Source organism: Talpa europaea (assembly GCF_964194135.1).
Source record: "Talpa europaea genome assembly, chromosome: 6".
Lineage (NCBI taxonomy): Eukaryota > Metazoa > Chordata > Mammalia > Eulipotyphla > Talpidae > Talpa > Talpa europaea.
This window is the reverse complement of record NC_140072.1, coordinates 13,108,155-13,122,383: the sequence shown is the minus strand read 5'-3', so window position 1 is coordinate 13,122,383 and position 14,229 is coordinate 13,108,155. Positions and strand designations below refer to the sequence as shown.

The 14,229-nt window shown below is 54.8% G+C and overlaps 1 protein-coding gene across 1 annotated transcript in view; it reads right to left on the bottom strand.

Moving 5' to 3' along the window:
• Positions 1-2,309: 2,309 nt before the first annotated feature.
• The window catches only part of EFR3B (EFR3 homolog B), a gene marked incomplete at its 3' end in the record, with an annotated part of 44,055 nt that continues 32,135 nt past the window's right edge, over positions 2,310-14,229 (bottom strand). The window contains exons 12-22 of the mRNA XM_084235180.1: positions 13,854-14,026; positions 13,279-13,354; positions 12,665-12,826; positions 11,299-11,430; positions 10,321-10,388; positions 9,477-9,604; positions 8,661-8,752; positions 6,058-6,106; positions 4,930-5,036; positions 2,838-2,887; positions 2,310-2,415 (exon numbers count right to left, since the gene is read on the bottom strand). Of these exons, the coding sequence (XP_084091306.1) occupies positions 2,310-2,415; positions 2,838-2,887; positions 4,930-5,036; positions 6,058-6,106; positions 8,661-8,752; positions 9,477-9,604; positions 10,321-10,388; positions 11,299-11,430; positions 12,665-12,826; positions 13,279-13,354; positions 13,854-14,026 (1,143 nt within the window). The remainder of the gene's footprint in view (positions 2,416-2,837; positions 2,888-4,929; positions 5,037-6,057; positions 6,107-8,660; positions 8,753-9,476; positions 9,605-10,320; positions 10,389-11,298; positions 11,431-12,664; positions 12,827-13,278; positions 13,355-13,853; positions 14,027-14,229) is intronic.

Below are 14,229 nucleotides of genomic sequence, written 5' to 3'. Positions count from 1 at the left end.
CTTCGGCTGAGTGTCTGAAGAACAGGAAGCCCGGAACCCTTTGCTGCACTCTGTTCCCAGGGTGGGGATGAGGGAGTCAGCTAAGCGAACCTGAAGGTCCTGCTGGCTTGAGAAAGAGGCTTCAGGGTGATGATCTCCAGGGCCCAAGGACAAAGCTCAGGGTGAGACGCCCGGAGCAGAACCCCCACATTCAAGTAGGCATAAAAACCAAACAGCGTTTCCGTGAGCGCCGAGCTGGGGCTAAAGAAGGAAGATCTAGTGCAGAAAGACATGTTTGTGGCTCCGAGATTGAGATAGTCTTTAAAGGTTCTGCCAAAGGTTATGTGCCTTCAAGTTTGTTTCAAGTTATTTTAAACTTGGTTTCTTGCTAAAGAGATTAAAATAAGGAGAAATCTAAGTCCATGCTTACAGTTGGGTTGTGCATAAGCCAAAGCCACAGGGCAGAGTCAAAAGCTGGTGGAGAGAGCAAGAGCTGGCCCTCTAGGGCCCTGTAGTCATGCAGGCCTTCTGGAAGCTGAGGGCCCACAGCCCAGAGGCAGCAACCAATGACCAACGGTGGGAACTACAGGAAAGGGGTTCAGATAGTCCCCTCACCCAAGAAATGTATTGCGTGGGAAATTTAGTGGGAAACGTAGTATGTTAAGTGTCTCCCAACTTGGGAAAGTGTCTGTCCCGATAACCAGGCTCTCACTGTGCCTCTGTGTGGGGGCTTGACTGAGTGTAGCCGAGAAGCCTGCCCACCCTTTAGCACAAACAGGCTGCTTCCCACCCTGCACCACTCTGACTAAAGGGGGCTTTTGGGCCCCTTTCTACTTACTCTCCCTCTCTTTAAAAAGCACATTCTTCAGGGAGGAATCATTTGACCATTCACACCTTACTGCGAATTACATCAGCTCTGAAAAGTCATGGGAACTTCGGGAGAGGAGAAATGGGCTATTGTGGCGCACAGACAACACCTGGGGGAGGCCAGGGAGGCCCGGGACAAGGGCCCCAGAGGTGGCTGTGGAGGCACGGAGGCCCCTGGGTGAGAAGGGGAAGCCAAGAGAGGGCAGCTCCCCCTCCGCAGAGAGGCCCTCAGGAAAAAGGAACTCAGAACCCAAAGTCACCTCCACAACCTCTCCCTGGGCCTCAAGCTTTGCCTTTTGGCATCAATGTCCATACTTGGACCAAAGAGTGAAGAAATCACTCCAACATTCGGTGCAGAATCTTTCCTTCCTCAAATGAAACATCCTAAAGGTTGTTTTGTCAAATGACAAAGTGCCCCTTTGTCACAGGGTGTCCCTCCCTCAGCCCCAGCCCCCTGGCCCAGCCAGGTTGGAGCCTCTTCCTAGGAGGTGATGTGGGGCAGGCCTGGGGCCACTGCGGTGCCTCCTCATTTTGAGGGGTCTAGAGCTAGATGACCTTGTTCTGCCCTCCCTCAACCCAGAGGCTGTAGAAACATGTGGGCACCCTCAGGTGAAAGGCATCTAAGAGAGAACACAACTCAGGAAAATCCAGAGGAGGGGCCACAGGTGGGCGAGCAAGCTTCCTCTGACCACAGCCAGTGAGAAGACGCTACAGGACTCGCCCACCTGTGCCTGCCGCTTTGGACAGGAGGTGAGGCCCGCAGTCCAGACCCCTGCTGCCGGCCTGGGGAGAAGCGGCACCTCCAGCAGTCCGCACCCTTCGTTTCTCTCTTTGCTGCCTCCCTCTCCCTGCCCCAGGGTCTCTACCCTAGTTCCAGTTTTAACATTAATTAATAATAGAAAGACACATGAAGAGTCACCTGGCAAGGTGAGCAGAAGAGTGGAGGAGGCTGAGGGCCCTCGAATGGGGGAGGGGCGGCCGGCCATCTTGCAGCTCTTACAAGACCAGCGGCTTCCCTTCCTTCAGGCTCAGTCGATGGCAGACGGTGCCTCCACCCAGCCCCCTCGCAGGGGAAGGACATCTGGGCCCCTCAGACCCGCTCCACGAAAGTCCTTCACTCGCAGCATAAAGCAGGAGCACCTCAGGACCTCTGCCTCTCTCCTGAGACCCCCCCCCCATGTTTCTCAGCCCCTGGCTGACACAATGGAGGAGACAAAGGTTCAAAGGTTCAGGTGAGATGCTTATTTGCCCCGAGGGGCAGGTAGCCGACCTCCCTTGGGGGAGACAGGGAGGAAGCAGAGGGCAGAGATTCCACCTTGCTCAAGTGGGGGGGCAGAGAGGGGGTGCTGTCATTCAAGGTGGCCTCTTCTCTGAAGTCCCAGTTAGATTTCCATGTTGGAAGGGCAGACAAGGGCAAGCCCGTCCCTCAGGCCCACCCTGCGAGGAGCTCCATCTCTCGGGATTCAGTACACACACAGGTCCGGAAACTTCATCTCGTAGACCGGGATGGAGTGGTTCTGAGGCTGGCCGTAGGCTGCCGTGATGGTCCCCGATGGGCTTGGGGGCGGGCTGGGGCAGGAATACAGGGGAGAAAAGCATGAAGAGGGGTTCTGCAGTTCTGCCCCCGGCATCTAAACGGGGCAGCAAACATGGGTTTCTCCTTGAACAGCAACTTTGTGACTCCACGGGTTCCTAGCTTTAAGTTGTTCTAGAACCTATGGCTTAAAGTCAAGCTTCTCTGTAGACTCTACAGTGATGTTGCTGCTTTAGAAAGCAGAGTTCCAGCCTGGCTGTTCACTGGGCTTCACGGAGCTGTCTCCTGCCCTGTCTAGTCTCTATTTCCTTGTCTGGGAGAGCTGGGGGCTGACCCCAGTCTGGATACAGGGGCTGGCAGAGGGAGGGTAAAGACTGGTACATGAGGAGGACTCGGAAGACGGGTCCCAACACTGGGCTACAGAGGTAGAGGTTCCCGGCCCAGGGTGGCCACTTACCGGATGGTGATTTCAAAGATCTGGTTGAGTTTGCTCTGCAGCAGTGACGCCTAGACACAAACAGAGGGAATGTGAGGCAGGGGCCCCTGCGCCTCTGCAGCTGACACAGCAGCCCATCTGTCTGGGGTGCAGCTGGCAGGTGGGGAAGCTGCAGCCTTAGGAAGGGACCATGTGATCTTGCTTCCAGCACTTACTGCTGGGTGCAGAGTCAGGAGGCTCAGGGCTAGTTCTAGCTCTTTCCTCAGCTCACAAGGAGTGGCTGTGCAAAACTGGTGCTTTAGGGAAAATGCTCGCTCTGGTTCCTTCTGGTTCAAGTAAGTCTACATACCAGAGTGTGAGGTTGTGCCTGCGTTCGGGAGCTGGACTTGAATTCAGGCTCATGAAATAAGCAGCATCTACGTCTCAAGATGCCACCAAGAGGTTGGGATCGCAGAGGGCCAGAAAAATTTGTGTTATACCTACCCATCTTATATTTATATTAATGCCTATGTGTGTACGTATAATCTGCATACACATAGATAATATATAATATAGCTATAAACTTATATATGAATATGTATATTTCAAATACATATGATAAATATAGGCTATCATTTATATGTCATATGTTAGAAACATGCTCAAGAAAACTACATGTATTTATTGAGGGAAAATACAATAAAATATAAGCTATTTGTAGACTGTGGATGATGACAAGTCTGTTTCATCGTTACTAAGATGAAACTGTGGCATATAAATCCTGGCCTATCATTAATTTCAAGAAATGTCTGTGTGTCCTCCTTAAGCAGAGACAATAGCCTTTCTGGCTGCCTTGTCTTTCAAATCTCTTTCCCAGGGCGGGCAGTTCCATGCCTCTTGCCAGGACCCTCGGCCGGAAAGAGCCTCGCTGCCAACATGGCCACCTGCCCCCTACCGTGGCTCCGCCCCTCACTCCATCTTCCCTCCTCCATGGCTCCTCCCTCTCACTCCACCTTCCCTTTTCATGGCTCTTCCCCCTCACTCCATCTTCCCTCCTGCGTGGCTCTGCCGCCTCGCTCTGTAACAGGGTGGTCCCCAGGAAAGGGGGAGGTTCCAGGTTCCCTGCCCCACCCAAATGGAGGGTGGAGCTGAGAGAGAGAAGAAGCTGCAGAGGAGACTGAGGAAGGAAGGAAGCAGGATGGAGACAGAAGGAGACCTGGAGGAGGAACATAGGGCCAAGAGACATGTGAAGAAACTGCCTTTTAGTCGTGGACTGGGTGACACAGATGTGGGTGAGACCCGTGTGGAGGTGCCAGTGGTGGCTTTTTTCTTGATTTTGATTTTGCTCTTTTCCTTCCAGGCTTGTCTGGTTGTTTCTGACCCTTTTCTGTGGGTCCCCACTGGAAGGTGCTTTAGACTTGTGGCAGGCTTTGGGGCCTTGCTCTGGGCCAATCCCATTTGGGTGGACTTTTACCCCCAAGGGGATGGGTAACTTTGGGTGCTTGATTTAGAAACTAGATTCTTTGCCTTTCCTGTATTGTTTCCTAATTGTGTTAAAGTTCCTTCCCATTGAAGTCTCATATGTTTTGTGTTGATGCAGCGGATGGCAGAACCCATTTAGAATAGGCAGGTTTGTGGGGTTTGGGCTGCCCCTCTCCCTGCCCTGCAACAGCTCCATCATCCCTCTTTGTGGCTCCGCCCCCACGCTCCATCTTCCCTCTTCATGGCCCCTTCCCCTTGCTCCATCTCCCCCCTGCTCCATCTCCCCCCTGCTGTGGCTCCCTAATGTGCGGATCCTAAAGGCACAAGCCTCAGAGAGGTGAGCCAACAAACGGGAGTGCGTGGTGCGCAGTAAGCGGCACTTACACACTCGCTACAAGGATTGTGATGATTTAAACCCATCTGTTCGATAGGAGCCCCTGAGGCCAGGCCCTCCTCTTTGTGTGAAAATTGTGAGGTCTGGGGCAGAGTGTGACTGATGCTCGAGGTTACGGGTTCCTGGGAAAGCACTGTGTGGTAGGAATCCAATCCTTTGTAGGGGGCAAAAGTGCCAAGATCTCCTAGCGTCGGTCCTGCCTGGAGCCCAAATCCAGCGTCCACGTGGCCCACGGGCCGGCCCCTCAGCCTCACTCACCCGGGCTCCGCAGTGCGCCGCGATCTCCTCAAAGGGCGCCTTCTGGAACTTTTCCACCACCTGCCGCCGCCGCTCACGCTCCTGTTCCTCGACCGCCACACTGTCCACTGCAGCACAGAAAGGCGGGTCAGCCCCCAGCTTCCCCTCTGCTGACGGGGGCAGTGGCCGGAGAAGCCCGGAAGATGGGAGGACTCCTCCGGGAGCACTGCCCTTGCTGCGGCTCAGATCCTCCCTGCAGGTGAGCAGGGCAGGGGGCACTGGGAGCAGAACCTACACTCGGCCCCCAGGGCAAGGCGTCTCCCTGACTCTGCCTGGGTTGTGTAAGAATGTCAGGACTAGGTAAGAGACCCTTACGCTGGGCTCTGAAAGCCCCAGCAGCTGCCCTGCCGGCGGGACCTTTCCATGAGTGTTCTGGGGAAAAGACATCCTTTGGGGATCATTTAAAGGGACACTGGCAATGGAAAGGCACAGAGGCCGCAAAGCCAACCCAGAAGAACCCTATGGTGGAGCAGTCTGAGGCCATTTAGGCGTCTCCACATTCCTCCTGGCTCCAAAGTCAGCGTGTTCCTCTTGCTCCACTGAAGGCGGCAGCGCCCCGTGCATGCTCAGGAAGACGACACCGGTGCCAGCAAAAAGGAGAAAGGTTTGGCATTTGAAGCACATCTGTCATCGGTCATCGGGAAAGTTCTCCCACTGGGAATACTTCCCCGCCTGGCAATGCAGAAGGCGGAGGGAACCGCGCCGAGGACTCTGTCACCATCACTGAACACACGTGAGCACACTTCCTTCTGAGTAGCTCACCCCGGTCAGCTTGTTTTTGTGTCCCATTCCTCCGAAAGCTAGCCCAAGTGTTTGTAGAAAACTGCTTGCTACCCTCAGTGTAGAGGCAGCTGTCATGGCAGAAAAGGGCGACCTGCCAGAGGGCACGTCAGGCCACAGCCGCATTGGGGGGAAGGATTTTGAGTGGCTGGTTTGGTGGCAGGGACATGTTCACAGGAGGCCTCCAGCCTCTCCCCTCACGTCTGTGCTCAGTCCCTCCTGCAGGCCTGGATGGGGCTGCACACGCTCACGTGCACCCCAGCACCACCCTGCCCTCCTCATCCCCGGAGCCCAGGGCCGCCCACTCACCGATGGCCTTCTTCAGCGTCTCGTAGGTGATCTCCTCGGCGGGCACTCTCTGAGGGGCAGGGGACAGAAATGCTCAGAAGGGTGGCGTGGGGAGGCCGGGAGGGCACAGCCTTGACTTGCTCAGTCACCTGGAAGCCCCTTGGCTTCTCAGAAGGCTGTGATGGGGGGACACCCTCAGGACACCCGCATTCTCACCAGGGACTGCTGAAGCCCCCCGGGCAGCACAGAGCCACCAGCTGAGGAGCAGGGCGGGGAGGCGGGGAGGCTAATTGCTCATCGGAGTCAAGAACTCTCACTGCCCCCCCCACCCCCCGCAGCTTGTCCTGTCACATCCTGTGGGAGGAAAGCAAGCATCATAATTCAAAAAATGTCCAGAAAACATAACAGAAAATGTCGGACACAAGAGGAGGCAGTTGCCAAATATAATCTCAAATGTCACTTTCAAGTACTGAATAATGTTTTTGAAGACTTCTAATACTCCGGTATCCACCCAGGGGATTGAATAGTTAATACAGTAAGACACGCTGAGGTTGGTTCAAGGACTGGGCCGCAGGATCTCAGGCCTCTGCAGAGGCCATTACAGGAGGTGAAGATAAAACCCAAAGCAGGGTACCCCATGGGTGCGGTCTCAGGTCAGATGCTGGGAACAGTGAAGGAGCCGGACTAATTCCAGGAATTTTCCACTAGCCACTGAGCTGAGGTAAGGCTTGGGGCTGACTCACACCCTGTCACTTAAATGCAATGTTCAGTGAAAGCAACAGACATAGGAGAGAATGACCCCATTCATGTCAAGGGCCAGCAGTGTCGTAAGTCAGGCCAGTGGCTCCCTTTGGGAAAGAGGAGGGCAGGGTGGGGGCTCCTGGGCAGTGACTGTGCTGTCCTCCCCGAGCTGGGGGTGAGTACACTCCTTTTGTGAAAATGCACTGAGCTGTACTTGCTGTGCTTTGGCCGGCATGTGATGTATGAGTAGGAAAGGACAGAGGTGCAGATGTGGAATAAAGCCGTTCAACAAACACTAAGCGAGCACCAGCTACGTGCAAGATGTCATCATTTAGGGGAGATCGCACAACGTGTCAGCGCGGGAGTCACACGCAAGAGAGAACTGTGCTGGGCTGTCAGTCACCCTGAGCATGCATCTTCCGCCAGCCCCGGGCCGCACCGTCAGATTTCGGGTGCAAGGCACAAGGGAACCACGTGGTGGCGACAGGAAAGATCACCAGGCAAGGGCAGATAGAGGGGGGCTTGTGGAGGAACCGAGCACAAGCCAGTCTTCAGTGTGGGTGACTCATGCAGCAGAGGTGCAGGGAAGGGAGAACCAGACGTGGGCGTCGGTGCTAGCAAAGACGTGGAGGGGATCGGGGTGATGTGGGAGAATGAGCAACAATTTGCTCAAGTGATTGAGGTCACAGTGACAGGGAGGCTTGATTTCGACCCCCAAGACTTCTTGCTCCAATCACCTCTGGGGAAAGGCTCAGCGCCGACTCTGAGCTCCATGGCTACCCCAGCCCGGAAGGGCAGAAACTGGGGGACGCTGGGGTGTCTGTGCCGAGAGACCCCAAGTCCCCATCTCACCCAGGTGTGCATCCTCCTCACTTCCTGCTGAGGTGAGGCTTCCCCCTTGCCTCTGTGTATCCCCCTTCCTGGGGAAAGTCACCTCTAAAACAGTCACACCTGGCTTGGGCACCCTCCTGGCTCCGTGGCCTCCGTGACCTTCCCCTGCTTCTTCTCATTTGAGGAAGTAAATTTGGTGTTCCCACTCTGATTCCTTGTTCTCTCTTACTCGTTGGGTATATTTGCTTTATTTATTTTTTTTTTGAAAGATTTATTTATACAAGAACTGGGGCACAGGCCAAAGGCATGTGAGGGTGAGAGGATTCACCAGAGACAGAGCAGGGAGCAGAACAGGCAGACGGACCAAAGTACACTGCTGAGGGGAGCAGCGGGCGAGACAGGAGAGGTTTGCTGCGCCATGTGGGAATCTCCCTGGCCGGCTGGGAATCGAACCCATGCCGCAGAAGCTGCGGACAGCCCCACAGCGCTGCGCTCAATCCGCTGCGCCACCCAGGAGGCCCTGTTTGCTTTATTTTCTGAGACAGAAGAACGGCAGGGGAGAGAGCATAGGTGAATATGAGCAGACACTGAGCTCATGGCCCTCAAGAGGAGAGGGAAGGGAGGGCGTTCAGCTGCAGCTCTCTCTATAAAAAAGCACAGTCACTGCTGCATGTGCAGGAAACACCATGAGCTTTTCTTCCCCTCATTTCTCATGTTGGGCCTTCCGTTTCCAACAAGGAGCATGCCTGTTTCCATCACGAATGGGGAGTCTTTCAAGCAATTTTATGGCTTCCTCATGGTGTGTGTGTGTGTGTGTGTGAGAGAGAGAGAGAGAGAGAGAGGGAGAGAGAGGAAGAGAGAGAGAGAGAGACAAAGGATCTTTCCAGATGGGAATATATATGATGAGAGTAAGAAAGAAACAGGAATTATCTGAGAAGGTATAATGCAGATAAGGGGTCTGGCGCATGGACTGCCCTGGAGAGAGAAGGAGCCCCTTCGCCTGGGGGACCTCGGGCTCCCCGCGAACAGCGTATCAAAAGTAGGACACTCACCTCCTCTTTCTCTGGGCTGTTCCTGGACTCCACCTCCACCTGCAAGGAGATGGTTTCTCCAATGCTCTTCCTCTTGGACAGGCGGTCCTCATCTGGGGAAGGAGAAGCCCAGAGCTGGAGTTCCCAGCCCCCACTGAGAGCCAGGCAGGGTCACGCCTCCAGCTCTAACCCCCAATCCTCTGCCTGGCTCACGGTGCTCCCGGGCTCGGTACACACTGAGCCACAGTTGGAGCCGCAGACCTTCTCTGCCCACCTCAGACTGCTGAGTTTTGCTCCTGAGGCCAAGACTCTGAAATGACTGATGAGCACACACTGGAGTTGCTCATGACCAGAAAGCTTCTCCCACATCCCAGCTGTGTCACTGGCTAAGAGCTGCCGCTAGCGTGGCGTTTACTAAGTGCCGCTGCCTCCATCAGCTCACGTGCCCCCTACGTCAGCCCCCTCAGGCAGTGGGGGCTAACATCCCAATTTTTAAGTCCCAAGGAGACTTAAACTCAGAGATGCCAAGAGACTTGTCCAAGACTTTTCAAGAAGCTGCAGGCAGCTGGGCCTCTGATTCTATGCCCTTTCCAGCACAGTAGGGTTCTCCCATCCACAGGCCAGGCTGTCTTGTGGGCCAGTTACTTCCAAGGATCCTGTGTCCACGAGGAGAGTGTGGGAAAATCAAGACTCTCACCAAGGATGCCTACTGTGCCTCTCAGAACCTTCTGTGACATCCAGGGTGCCATGGAAGGTGGCCTACAAGTTGCTGACACTCAGGGCCTTCCTGGCCAAGAGCCAGAGGCAGGCTTGGAAGCCCTTGGCCTGAGTGCTTACCTGTCAGCTGAGGGATGTAGGGCAGGCAGAGCCTGTCTGCATTGTAGCCACTGCCCCCCAGGACTTCACTGATCTTGCTCTGGCGGAAGAGAAACTCAATCACCACTCCTTCGAGGTTTTGAGACAGCCTGGACATCAACAGAGGGAAGAGACGAGTTAGAACGCAGGGTAGCGGGGTGATTTACCAATGACGTTCCTTGTTACAAAACTAATGCTCATTGTTCAAATGACAGAGAAGCAAAAGAAAAAGAAATCACCCCCAGTTCCACTTTCTGGAGAAGCGTGCATCCTTTCTGGAGAGGGGCAGAATCCTTCAGCCACATCCACGCACCCATATCCACACACACACACTGCCTGCCCCGCCTACCTGGGCTGTCATCCATCCCATCCACCTCTCTTGCAGCGACTACTTTGCATGCGTGCCCGTCTCCCAGGCGTCTACTGTGCGGGTGAGTCTTAATTCCTCACTGTTGGACATTTCGTTTCTTTAGGATGTCTTTTCCTGCAGTGCCGCTGATGCTGAAGTGGTACTGATACCCCTGGGGTCCAGCTTCTCATCAGGAACAACGCCCCCAGGATGCAGTCCCAGGGTCTGGCCAGAGAGCCCCCCGGAGGCTGAGTCACACACTCACATCACATCCAACCCTCAGGGACAGCTCAGTGCCTGCGCCAGGCGTGACTTTCAGTCAGGTGAGGGGGTGGACCTTGACCCAGGGCTTCAGAGTCCCAGGCAGGGTCCACTTTCTGCCCTTGAGCCCAGAGGAGACTAAGCCCCTGTCTTCAGACCCCCTGTCTTCTTCCTCGGCTGCTTTGGGTGGCTTTGAGCACGCGTGTGTCTCCTCACCTGGGCTTCTCCACAAACACGTCCTCGGGGAGCATGTACGGAGCCTCCTTCTTCCTGGTCTCTATCACCTGGAGTTGGGAAGGAATCCTGTCAGAGTTGGGTCCTCTCAGTGTTTCCTCCCCCCCGCACCATGCGGTGGAGCACCCTGCAGCCAGGCTGAGGGAGAGCCAGCTCAGCAGCACTACGCAGAGCACCCCGAGGAACCCATTGCCACCAACATGCCCTGCATGTCCTCCCCGTGCAGGGAGCCAAGCCCCCAGAGGTTGCGGCGTCTTGCTCCTGGGAGACAGTCCTGTTTCCTATTTAAACATGAAAAAGGGAGTGCAGGCGCGCCACTTCCCAAGCCCACTGCAAAACCTCCCGGATGGACAGGACATCTTCAGTGTCCCTGTCTCCTTTGCAAACTTCTGATGAGAATGGTGAATGTTATTATGAAGGTGAGAAATCGGGGCACAGTTGGCACGCACGTGTGTGCAGGAGGTGCACACGCAATGCTGCCGCTATTTTCACAATGAGGTTGTCCGGGCACTGACTTTCCTGCACTCCCTCATCATCCCTTAGGCTCGAAAGGACCTGCCTCCCTTGGGGAGGTCTTTGGCACAGTGCTCAGCACCCTCTTCCATGCCCCCCCAGTCTGCCAGCCAGCTGAAATTGGGGGGCCTTTTATTTTTTTATAGCTTGTTTTGCTAATATTTTACAGTCCGTCCTAGGCATCATATTCTACCTGCAAATACTCCAGCATGTTTTCAAATGTCTTTTTCTGACATCTGACAGCATTTGATCATATTCGGTATTAGGTAATACTGGAGCATCATCGACCACTTAATGAGGCGTGCCAGTGACTTCTCACCTGACGAGTTCCTATGTCAGCACTTGCCCTCCACCTATACTAAGCACGGGGGGCAGGCAAAGAAGGGAGAGTTCTAAGGACACCCCAGTCATGGCCCTCCCCGGCTCTCCAGGTCTTGAGGAACCCACCTCGTGGATGTGCTGGCAGAAGGCGGGCACCGTAGTGAGCTGGCTGATGAGGTTCAGGTAGGCGGCGCCCAGCGCGTAGAGGGCACAGCGGTTGTACACGGGCAAGTTCTCCTCGTTGACCTGGGCCACGTCCTGGAGCGACAAAGATGGGCCTTGGGAGTTTCTCCCTGACAAGCTAAACTGGTGCCCACCCTCCATGCCCCCACCCCTTCTTTTGAGATGGCTCACTTCTCTAGACTGAGCCTTTTCTAGCATTTGCCCCAGACTTCCTGGGGCAAGGAAATTATCCATGTTAAAGCTGGAATGAGTGGTCCCTAGAACAATCTATGAGCAGAAGGCTCTTAAATTCTTGAATATGGAGGTGATGGCATCTAGTGCCCGCTCTGCAGCTCCAGCTTAGACACCGTGACCGCCCACACTTTGCCACGAACCCCAGCACTAGGAGGCTGTTTCCTTCACTAAAGACCTGGGGTGAGTTTTTGAGGACTGGCTTGGCTTGCTAAGCTGGGTTCACATGTTGAAAAAGGTGTGGGGGTTACGAGGGAACTGGGACACAAAGGAATCTCAAATTCTAGCTCTTGTGGGTGAGCAGAGTGAAGACGATCCTAGCATCGGGGCTGATTGTTCGGGGCTCTTTTTTTTTTTTTTTTTTAAATAAAGATTAGTGAGGTAATATTGGTTTATAAAACTTGCCGTGCAGCCCTGAGCACTGCCAAGCATATGGTCTGGGATGGCACTACTGAATTCCTAGGCCTCCGTTCAGATGGTGATGCCCACCTGGCTGCAGGACTTGCAGACCCTGGCCTTTGAGGCCTAAAGGGCCCACCGGATTCCCAGCATCCTTGGCAGTAAACTGCCTCCCAGACAGACCCCCAAAGCCTGAAGTGCCATACGGTGGCCTCATTGGCTGCCCAAGTCACCGGGGAGGCTTGGGAATCTATAGGCCCTGGATGTGGGGACAGAACTGGGAACAAAGTATTTGTCATAAGTGTTTAAGGCTCTGAAGCAAGGCAGGTGTGGGAACTAAGTGATCTTTAGATTTGTTCTGGGATCACTCAGAGCTTATAAGCACCCTCTCAGAAATCCTTGGGGTTCTATCCAGCAAGACACTTAAAATATTTGGGGCTCAGGCATGTTTTAGGCAGGCCTGTTCCCTGTGTCCCTCCTTTAGTGAGGAAAATAGGCTGAAGTTGATGGATGAAGCATCCCTTGGTGGTTCCACCATGGCTGTGGTCTCTGTGGAGCGATGGCCACCGAGGCGCCATAACAACTAACCTGTTGCCGCTTGGCCCTCTCATCAGTGCTTGGCCCAAACAGGTCCCCCTGCCTGAGCCCGACCCTTCTGTGCTGTCCACGCTGGCCCCACCTGAACAGCCAGCACCAGGCGGATGAGGTCCACCACCACCTCCTCGTTGGCCAGCTCGATGCTGATGAGCGCCAGCAAGCCGTAGAGAGCCTCATAGTGCTTCTGGATATTCGATTCCGCCTTACAGCTCAGGTAGATGTGTCGATAGAGCTGCTGGGAGTGCTGTGGTGGGAGTAAGGGCAGAAAAAGGGCAGGGTGGGGACAGGAGAGGCAAGAAGGGAGGAAGGCCAGTCTGAAAGGGGGGGGATAGATGTGTGTACCCCACTTCCACCCTCAGGGAGACCCCGTGGAAGTGAGCCCCTCCAGGAACTGTGTTTAGGGAGAGATGGGCCCCCTGAAGCTGCGGCAGAAGCTGCTGCCCAGATCTAGTTTTACAAGCAGATCTCAGTTGATGGACTCAGGCTGGCTCACCAGGCCTGGGCGTGAGGATGATCTAGGGGGCTTGACCCCCCCCCCCCAGGGGTTGGCGGGTCATCCTAAGTAAGCACAGTCAGAGTGGGAGGAGGCAGGCTCTGGAGGCAGTGGTGGCTGATGGCTGGGGCACTGGAAGGTGGGGCCCAACCCTGACCTGACCCGCCCGGGGCTCACTGTGTCTTGAGGCTGTGCTTGCTAACCTTCTTCATGAAGACAGTGTCCTGTCGGGAGCACTTGTCCACTTTCAGCTTCAGGACAGAGATGTCACCAAGGGTGCTGGAGGGGTGATGAGAGCCCGGGGCCACCTTAGCCCTTGTATGAGGCCACTCAGAGCTCACATGGTGTCGTCATTTTATCCAACACACTTACCTGTTCCACAGACCCCACCTGGGCCAGCTCCCTCCCAGAGCCCTCCAGCCCTGGTTCTTAAGCCAAGCTCCACTCTCTCCCAAGTTCTCAAATTCCTCTCCTCTTTTCATAAACATTGATCCAGATTTTTCTCTTCTTCCCTTTCTTTCTCTGACATCTGCCCAGTCTCTATTGATGACCCTGTACCCGCTTTTTTTCTTCCCACCTGAAAACTCCCTTTAGTAGCTGCTCCTCATCTCCCAAATCTCCAATCCATGTCCCTGAGCCTCAACCCCTCTCTCTCCTCCCCTGGCAGGACTCCAGGGGTCTCACAGGACATCCAAACTGTCCTCCCACCTGGTGTGAGGCCCTCTCGGGAGTCTTCTCCCCCATTACACATCAACTGAAATGGAGACCCCGAGTTCACCTGATGGTAGAGAACTTGTGGCGGTTGCCATGACGATCAATGAAACTGATCAGAATCTCTAGAACGAATAGACGGATCTCTGCGTCCTCCATGAGGGCCGTGGAGAGCAGGCGGTCAAGGAAGTTGCTGGGCAGGGCTGACATCATGTTGTTGCACTGGAAACCTGTGGACACCTGCAGGGGAGCCCAGGTTGGCTGTGCTTAGCAGTGCTGGCCCTCTGAGGGTCCAGCAAAGCCTGGAGGCACCAGCAGTAAACATTAAAGCTCCCAGAAGTGGGATATATCTGAGTGTACCCCAAACTGTAACCATAACGATGGTAAACCCAGCAAAGAGATGGCAGGTGTACGCAGACGAAGCAGGTCACTAGCTGGGGCAG